Here is a 10,223-nt window from a genome sequence, read left to right on the forward strand (position 1 = left end):
ATTGAGCCTTTGAAGAGCTCACAGTGGATATGTTAGAAGTGAAGTTCTTAACCCTCTGCGATTGGTGTGACAGCGATTTAGCATTTGCAAGAGAAGATAATTCAGTTCGTATGTCTGTCAGTGTTTCAGTGGAGTTCTTTTCACTCAGTGATTCAACTGAGATACTCAGCTTAGATATTGAGGAGCTAGAAGGTGATTCTTGAGCACTCGTAGTTCTAAAATCGGTGAGCTGAATTCCTCCTCGAGCACCTTTTTGAAAAATAAATGATTGGAGATTGGGTCTGCCTACATGACCCTGATCGGAGACAGACGGGGATAAATTACGAATGCTCGATGGCTTCTTTGTCGCTTCGTTGAGTGAAGAAGTGAAGATTCCTCTCGATTTTATGTTCACTGATTCTAATTGGCTAGCTGCATCCCTTTCATCCAATCCAGTTTCTGTCTGTGGATTTGAATCGCTCACTTGTGAATTAAACTTGGATTTCACAATCCGCCTTCTTTGTTTGCAATATAACAACGGCGGTTTCGAAAGCTTCCCTGAATCCTTTGGCGCATTCAAAGTACTTCCTCTTGATGGACTTTTTGATTTCATTGAGATTAAGGAATTTTCATGAGAGATAGCAGGAGAGAGTTTTATTGTAATTCGTGGTGACTTTTGCACAGATTCATAGTTATTAATATGTTTTTTTGCAGCAGGAAGGTTTTCAAAATCACTTGGTCTTGATATTTTGCGCTTAAGAGGATGGAGTGATTTTAGAAAATGCGTCAAAACCCCAATTTTTGCATAACTCTCACCACTCAAAGGTTGAAGACCAGATTCAGATGTTTCATTCAATGGTGAGATATGAAAGTTTGGTAATTCTTCTGTTTTAGGGTCTGAAAATTCGTCCAACGTCCCGATTAAGGCAGTTTTGGTTGTTAAAGTCTGAGGTGTCAATTCGGAAATTTTCAAAACAGTTGGTTTTCCGAGACTGTCCACTTGTTTGGGGTTTTCGCAATTTAGGGATAAATTCGCGAGACTGGAGAAACCGGAACTTTTGAAGGGGCTGATCGGTCCAAAATCTGGTGTTAAAATTATTTTTTCGATGCATTCTCTCGCACAGCTATGAGATTTCATGCTAGAATTAGTACTTTTTAGTAGCGATAAACTAAGACCATTCAATTGGTCTTTTGTTCCTACACTGGTTGAATCCTTCAACGAACTTATCGGCTCTAGACTAGCTGATTTCAGATGCATACGATCCTCGTTTGAGGAGAATGCCAAATAACTACCGTCAGGACAACTATTACATTCCTTTTGCGACCCCAAAGAAGATATTTCAGCTGCTTTTAGTAGCTTGATGTCGATTACATCCTTACAAGAAGGACTGAGTCCTGTGCTTACCATCGATATGCTCATGGATCTAGATGAACCAATTTCATCTATTGTTGAAGAATATGGACAAAGGTATTTATCTTCCTGTTCGCTTCGTAGTTGTTCAAGAAGACCAATTTCGTTTCCATCTTGGTGTTCATATTCTTCACTTATATTACAAATTTGATAGTTTTTAAGTACTTCAGCATATCCAACAGGCGAAAAAACTGAATCTCCAATGGGTTTTACAGTCCCCACTTCACCAATGGCTTCAACTGACATTCTTGGGGGAAGGCTTAATATGAACGATCCGATATGTTGAATATCATCTTCCCACGCTGAGGAAGATCTGCAGTCGAGAGCTGACAGTCTAACTAAAGATGTTTGTACTCCCCTACTCCTTAATTGTGGTATACTTTCATGGGCTGAGTCTTCCACCTCTTCATCCCGGACAAACTCCCATTTAATCGGTTTGATTAGCCGCCGTTTCCGTTTCATCCGGGACAAAGTTTTTTTCAATTTTGGTAAAGGTTTAGTCGGTGGTGCAATCATGACACCCTTATTAACGCGTCTAGCTTTTCGCCGTTTGATAAACATTCTTAATTTTTCTCCAAATCCTGGTCTTCTAACTGCCTGTAATCGACGTCTTATCATGAACCTAAAGGGTTGATGAATTTGTCTAAACATTTCTGGTGGAAGTGTCTCTTCCAGATTCGGAGGTTTTAGTGGAACAAGGAACTCATCATGTTTTCTACGGGAAAAGTATTTGACATAGAAGTAGTCATACTCCTCATCAGAGCTCCAAATCTCAAAATCCACCTCATTAGAGAGGGTATTCACTGGGACGTTGCAGTACATGCAAATGCCACCCAAATTCACCTGACAGAGCTTGCAATAGTATACTCCGCAGCGAGGACACTGGGTGAAATTCTGCTGAAACTCAACCTTCTTCTTGGGATTCCCAGGAGCGGTGCACTGGGCACAGAAAACTCGCTTTATACCGGCCATTGCAAAGTAGCGCGCCAGTTGGGGATGCAAAAAGATGAAACGGTCAAGTTTTTTCAGTTTACCGCCTGAAGACTCGGCATCAGATTTCTTTAACTTTCGATTAAACAATTTGTGAATAAATTGATGAAAGAGCCCCCGTGTGTTTCGAATGTAAGTTCGTAGCCAGGCGGCTCTGCGGTTTGCTCCGTCTGGGTAATACCAGGCTAAGATTAGATGACGAAGTCGAAGTACGTAGACCTAGGGATTAGAGTGTAAAATCTTGGTCGAATGTGCTTAATTTTGATAAAAACAGAAAAATACAAAGTTTCTTTTTTCTGCTATGGTTCACAGAAAATAACCTAAAGAGGTGTAGACTATTATCAGCTACTAAGTTATTAAAAAAATAGCTTTTGTATACATGTTGGTCAAGTCATATGTCTAGAAAAGGTTATGAAATCGTGATTCAAAATTGTAGCTAGCTAGACTCTGCGAGCAAGCCGTAGACAAGTTAAAGTGGGTACTTGGACAATGATGCTGAGGAGAGTTAGAACCAAAGCTAGGCCAATCAGAATGGTCGTCTCATGGTCCGGTTCCGAAGGTCGTGGTCGACATATAGTGGCGTCCACACTGAATGCGATGTCTTTTAGAGGATTTGCCAGATTCATAAAACTACGCCCAATTTCTGACATGGTGGAGTTGCCCTGAATCTCTGGAACTACTTGTTCACTTGCACCGAATCCGAAATCCGATATTTGATCGGATATGCCTTCCTCAAGAGTCTATCAAAATAGTAAGGAATGTTCGTTTAATTTATGTCGAATTTTGCACAATGTAAGATAGAATAATTTTTCCAGAAATGCAGAAAATAACCTTTTCCTTTACAAATCATGCATAAGCGTACAAAAAGCCGTAAATGCATAACAGTCAAAAATTGTTAAAATCGAACAAAGCAAACCTGTTGCACCTCGCCAAATCCAGTAGAAAATGCTGGTGAAGTTGTGAGCACCACTTGATACATTGCGTAATCGGCGAAAATGATGAGCACAAGGGTTATTATACCGACAAAGAGGAATACCAGAGATCCTACAGCCGCATTGCGCTCCGTCTTGGACCATTGACACGCCGTCAGGGTGACATAATTCATACGTTCAGAGTGGGTTAGCGGGAGGGCGGTAGGTCGACCATGTTCAAGTGCCCTGCGCTCCTTTAGAAAAAGAAAAAAAGATTATTTTTTAAGCTGGAAGCAAAACTAATTCCAAATAAACGATGGTTTTTAAGGACTCCTTTAGTTTAGATAAACCATCATTCTGCAATAGTTAAATAAGGACCTTCCAGGTAGAAGTTAGCTGAATAAACAGGTGGATGTTGCACTACTGATGCTTTGATGTCAATGGGAGAGTATTTAAACTTACTTGTGCTACAAACTGTGGCGTGATGTGGCCATTGTCAAAAAAGGGTTTTTTAAGCCACTTTTTTCTGTACATTGCAGCTTGCACGATCAGCTGAATCACCGTGAACAGCGTCCAAATGGTGAGCACCCAAGCCATAGCGCGTTTAAAGTAGTTCAATCCATTCATCATGAGATCCATTTTTTCTTCAATCATCGTCGTCACCACTGTCTGTGAGGAGACATTCATGCCAAAACTGATGTCTGTCATTTCCTCCCCCACCTCAACGCTAATGTTCTCATGGCCCAGGAAACGCAGAATTGAGTCTTCACTGTCCTCCAACTGCTCCTCACTCACTGGTACCACATTGGTCATCTCTGAGTGGAGGCGGTTTGACTCCCGGACGCAGATATCGTTTAGCTTTGCCACTCCATTGCATGCCTGATCGGCAAACATCCGTACTAGGTTACAAAGAAATGACATTGACTTCATAGACGCCGCACAATTGAAGTATAATGTATTAAAGAAAGCAAGGCACTGGTTCTTCATAGCAATCTCATCACCACACGCCTCCACCATAGCACGAATCCAATCGGACTTTTGATTCAATATTTTTGTCGCCATGAAGATCACCTCTTTCAGTTTTCTCAATGACATTCGTGCTGCAAACAACCGGTTGTTTATATTATCAATGAAACCACTCAGTTGCTTCACTATGATCTTTAACGGTGCCTTAGTGATTTTGCCCATTAATTCGACGTTGGCACTAACCTGACCTAGTACACAGGCAATGGCATTGCGAAAATTGCCAGAATTATGCATAAAATTGAGTGCTGGGCCAGTAGTTGCTAGGGTGGTGGCAATTAGCATTAGCAGCCAGCGCGTTCTGCTGGCGACAAGGTAGGGCAAAGTGATTAGAAGAATGCAACGAAAATCGGAGGAGAAGGCAATTCCGAAAACAGTGAGCATCATCATATAGCATGCAGCCAGGGCGGCCATGTGAGGCATATGAGCAAAGGCAGTGGAGAAGAAGGGAAAGGAAGCAAAACCTATGATAATACCGGCAGTTATTCCAAGATAATTCTCCCGTAGAAGGGTACCTGCGTCCAATTTAGAGGTTGCTGAGTACCACGAAAGAGGTTTTTTGAAGTAGATTCTTGGCGTGTACTTACAGCAGGTTTTGTCACACAGCCTCTGTAGCCTAGACATGAAACGTTCACAACAGGATGGCTTTTCCAGCTTCAAGAGGATCTTATTAATCTCTTTGCGTGCCTCCAGTTCCTGAATGAGGGCCTCGTCAACATTCTCTTCTGGTTTTTCACCTTCCAGATTTGGTTCCAATTTGGATCCACAGGTGTCAAAGTTTCTAGGCTCTTTTGATAGGTTGGATGCGTTTCTATCCACCGATTTACAAATCTTTATTTTTCTGCTTGTGTTGTTGTTAACTACACCGGAAGTTAAAGACCCTTTTTTGGGCTTTTTCTTCTTAGAAGGGAGTTTCTTTTGGGCAGGAACCATGTTGTTAGCTTGATTTCTCTGGAAGTTGCACATGTAGGTGAGGTTCAGACGCCTACAGAGACTAGGATTTTCAATGTCATCCTCAGGCTCTTCTGATAAAAAGGCATCAAATATCTTCTCAAATCTGCTAAGCCACTGGGGCCCCTGACAAACATTCCTCTTACCTGGACCAGTGATTTGTGGATTGGACATCTACTCTTAAGGTCAGAATTAGTAAAAAAAATAGTATTAAGATAATTCTTGAGGCAATTTTATCTATAGTAAGTGAAATATTAAGCTTTCAGTAATAGCACAAACCTGAGATAGATTTATTTGTTTTTTCTCTCACTAGCCAATTAGAAAAAGGGTGTCCTTTATTTGCGTCATGCATAAATCAGTTAAATGATAAACCAAACTTCAAATTATTGGCAATTTGCTACCACATTAGAAGGATTTCGGTATTCTTCAACAAAATTTTTGGAACATGTTTTAAAATATTGACAGATTTGTTATCAACAAATATATTTATTCAGGTATCTACCTACCTACCCCGAAAATGTCCAAATTTGTGCTACATTTAGCAATGTTGTGGTCTCAGAGTTAATTGGTCAATCTAAAATCCATATAATCAATAATTTTGAAAATTAACTACCTTTAATATAGGGCAGCATGTTGGTGTCTCTTCCAATTGTGCATAGAAAATCATCTCGAAGGCGAAGAATGCATCCTTTTACTTCCTTTTAAAATTTTCTGGCGCAGATGTCTCACGGTTCACTTACCCGCCTCTACAATATCTAGCAGCTATAACTTAAGTAAAAACATTTTAAAGTTTTCTCTTAATTAATTTGTATCACAAATTTACTACTAATACGCATATTGCGTCATATCACGATTTTGTAATACGGTAGTGGTTTATCCCTCGGTAGTAGTGAGGTGCCACTTTTTACTTTGAATTAGCCCTCTTGTACCTCACTGGGTGGGCTGGCCTTTCGAACCATGCCAATAGCCCAGACACCTTCTCTGCGCTAAGTATAAAATCTGCCCGAGTATTTTGTCTTCTTTCGTCTTCAGGGAGTCTCGGGACGCTACAATATCTTCGGTTTATCTGCTTTGTGTACACCTAGATCTCATTTTTCTGTACCCCTGCCTATCGGCTGCTTCAAATGAGTTAGTTTACTTTTTGGAAAGTGGGATTTAGACCATGTAACAGTGGTATGTAAACTGGAACTTTTAATTATAACAGGACGGGGCAATCAGAACCATCAAATCGAGACGTGAGCAAGTGCGGAAAGCGGGGACATCACATAAACCACAGGGTGAATGAACTTGACTGTAGGCGGTGCAGTACCTAAAAATAGACTGATTTATGTCAAAATCCGAGGAAATAATTCTATTGATAAGGATAATTCTTTGTCCTGATGTAGGACTGACCTAACGTGTACAAACGCTAAGCTGTCGGAATTGCTGGTATTCAAGCTAGTCTTGCGTAAAGTTTGGAAGTCACAACAGTCTCACAGTAGTCCACCAATAAAAAGGGATGTTATTTTGGTATCTCTGTTTATAGAGAAAAGGTTATGGTAAATCCTTAAGCTACTGCGGTATTTGGCAGACATTAAAAAGGTAAAGACAAGAGGAAATACTTCCCAATCCCTTTTGATCTGACGCAAACGATTCATTTAGCTAGAGGCTAAGGAAAAGATTACATCGAGATCAGTAATATTACCCCACACATTACGTGAGGTCATATTGAAGTGCCTTAGAATAGAGCTATGGACCCAGAAGTTCCAATGTGACAGGGTCCGGGGAGGCAGCTGATCAGGTAGACCTCTCATTTCTATTCCTGTTGTGACTCAATATTTGCCGACCTTGCTCTGCAATGTAACGGTCCAAGTGAACACTACGCTCTTTTAACTGAGATGTTCAAGTGGTATACTTCCCATCCATCTCTCAGCTAAAATCCAAGGGGGTTCCTTCAAAACCGAGGTGACTAGGTGGCGGCAGCTGTTTGAGCCAGGGCCAAGCAGCTGTCTTAGTCGGACATAGTTATAGTAGCCGATCAACCCTGGGTTGAGAGGGGTTATTAGCGCAATTAGAGGGCAGATAAACGTGCTCTCAGCCATTGAGGAGGGATTGAACGCCAGTGCGATATCTGGGATGTTACGATATTAGCTATTGTAAATGAAACCTCTAGAAAATTGAACAGCTGCGTTTCACGGAGGTTTGGGTAAAGCCCAGGGCTCTCGTAATCTCTATGCATTTACGAAGTGAGCTCAAACCTTACAACTGTGGCTATAATTATCGGCAGAAATAAACTTTTGGGCATTTGTATAGAAGTTTTAAGTGCCAGCTTGACGATTAGCATGTAAAAGGAAAATTTCAAGACAGCATGTAAACCATCTACTGGCGAACTCCGCGCAGGTCATGACTTAATAGCTGATCTTTATCTATTTAACAAAAGTATGCATGTAATGCATCTAGAATCCCCCGCCCCGCCCATACAAGCAGAAAATATGCAAATAATAAGAGACTTCAGCAGTCCAAAAGCATAAGTGATATGCTAGGTATTCTCAGTGCAAGTATATATACGTAGTTGCATTCACCAGTATGATAGTCAAAAGCATCAACGTGAGGAGGGTAAATCTTCTTCACTCTTTCATAGTTATCTTTCGACAGAATGCCCAATGTGCAGTAAATGCTAATTGTGCAGAAGGAGAGCTTCAGCGTTAAAGTGCTGTCGACAGTAACGTCCAAGTACTACCATTTTTAGGATTACTAAAAGAATTTTAGGTATTTATAAAGATATAATGGCAAAAACAACTGAAAAATCTTATAAGAACTTTGTGACGTCATAATACACAGAAACAAAAGCAAGTACGATTAAGCAGAACGCAGAGCAAGCAAAAGTAATTTAAGGGTTGCCAACGATGCACACAATAAGAAACATTCCTGCCCATTTCACGTAGGTAGGTTCAAATACAGTTGTAATGCTTTGATAGCTTATTTAACTCTACGTTTAACTAAACGGTATGACCACTGAACCTGACCAGTAGTCTCAGCTCTTCTGTGAGTTAGTAATGTAAGTTCTGCTACATTACTGCTGCTACGTATGACTTCGGAGAAGACTCAGGACGACATACTGCGAAGGAGATTAATGGCTACAACACGTTGGTAATTAGCGCATTTTAAACAGGTAACTTTGGATTATATCAGCACAGAATCCATAAAGTGTGAAAAGGTGCTAAGTAAAATCGGTCATATGCCACCAAATTTTAATAAAGGATACAGCTGGAAAATGTGACTTGCCCATACATGGACACTTCGATCTATTAAAAGGGTTTTGACTGTGCATTTTCATAATTCGAAATAAATCAAGCATCAAAATTGGGTATTTATTTATCAAAATGGAAGGGGTCTAAATTAAGAACGACCACAACAACCCAAATATTGGCATCAAGTAGTAGTTTAGTCATCTGCCACGGCTTATTAGATTGCTAAATAATGCCATTATAAAATGCTAAATAAAAGCAATGATTTATTTGAGGATTATGGTTAGGTTGTTATTGGATTAATTTCACTTATCTTTCAAGAAATACTAACTCTGGTTATAGAGCTTTTCAGCTGCGAAAAGACCATTTAAAAGTAAACAAAAATTGCGTAATTTGTCTGCTTTCAAGTGACTAATGTTTTCTAAGCCTTGAATGGCGAAGAAATTGACCATAAATGCTAACCGTATCTCAGGATTTGGTCAATAAATTTGAAAGACACTGGCGGCAATCCAAAGGTTGTCTCCGTGTTTTGTCTTTCCCCAGGGTCCTGTTCGAATGGATTCGGTCCATAAATACTGAGCCGAATATACGAAAAGCGATCACTCAAATTGTCGTTTCTGCAATAGCGCCAATGCAAGGCACTGATTAAGAATAGGGGCTCCTGTTCAGTCCCATGTATTCGGTGAAAAAACGACCCTTTGGTATTATTACCGTTGCTTTTGCAAGAAGTCCAAAATCCTACAAACAAGTGACGTAGGAACTCGGATGGGCTCTAATTTGAACATCATTGAAGGATTTGTCAGGGGACAAAGGCGGGAAGCTTCAATGTTCTGGTTCTGTGCTGAACATAATACGGGTAAATAAAAAAATGCTTAATCTCTTCTACGCTTATCAAGGTATTCAAAAATCTTATTTTCAAATGCCTTCCACGATCCTCTCTTCATCGATTGAAAATCAGGTGAAGTGGGCTTGGCTTATCACGTCAAGTGCTTAGTGAGAGAAAGTCTTGGAACAGATATCTCAGAGTAGTTACTTTTGTGAGTGCTTACCCCTGTAGGATTCGTAACTTTAGCAAACTTATCTCAGGGGGAGTTGATTTGCTAGATATCGTGACTAACGCTAGGCCGTAAGTTTGTTTAACATTTTAATGTGACATCTTTTACACAGCTTAGCTTTTTCTCCACGTGAATGAGATACCTCATTACAATATATGTGAAAGCATTGCTTAATGTCACTTGTGCCTAAAGGATTTCCCTTTCTTTGTATGTTTTGAGCCTTTCAAACTTCTGCTTCCACATTAAGTTTTCAGATGGGGCAGGTGCTCAGGGTATTGTAAACTCTGGGTATCGTGCTCTGTTCAAAAAATCCAAATCACCGTCAGACAAAACGATCTTTCGAAGATGCTTTGAATGTGATCTTTTTCTCTAAAATCCTAAGTAAATGGTCCAGATATGGCCTATTGGCTCCCTGAGGAAGGCAGGAATTTGGATGAGGTGTCATCGATGAAGATGTGCTGATGTTGCGTCCTTTCAGAAACAGGGCGGTAAACTGTAGCGCCTTCGGGGGTAGTTGAACGCGGAGGCGTCGACAAGCGCGCTGGTCGGTCTGGTTGAGCTCAACCCTCAGCTGGTGTTCGCAGACCGCGCCGCTCTCCTGGACCCCGTTGCGGACGCAATGCTCTTTGTCGCACTTTCCGCTGCCCCCTCGATTGTGCTCTGCTCATCTCTGTCG

General features: G+C 40.7%; 1 protein-coding gene across 1 annotated transcript; it reads right to left on the reverse strand. All coding sequences in view use genetic code 11, as the record gives it.

Annotated features, from left to right (window-relative positions):
- Positions 1-1,650: 1,650 nt before the first annotated feature.
- EGR_08591 (DC-STAMP domain-containing protein 2) lies at positions 1,651-5,439 on the reverse strand (the record flags this gene model as incomplete). Its single annotated transcript, XM_024497840.1, has 5 exons — positions 1,651-1,724; positions 1,771-2,599; positions 2,863-3,120; positions 3,297-3,545; positions 3,754-5,439. 5 exons carry the CDS (start codon positions 5,437-5,439, stop codon positions 1,651-1,653), a joined length of 3,096 nt encoding a protein of 1,031 aa, XP_024347761.1.
- Between the last annotated feature and the right edge of the window lie 4,784 nt (positions 5,440-10,223).

Source organism: Echinococcus granulosus (assembly GCF_000524195.1).
Source record: "Echinococcus granulosus chromosome Unknown EG_S00111, whole genome shotgun sequence".
Taxonomy (NCBI): domain Eukaryota; kingdom Metazoa; phylum Platyhelminthes; class Cestoda; order Cyclophyllidea; family Taeniidae; genus Echinococcus; species Echinococcus granulosus.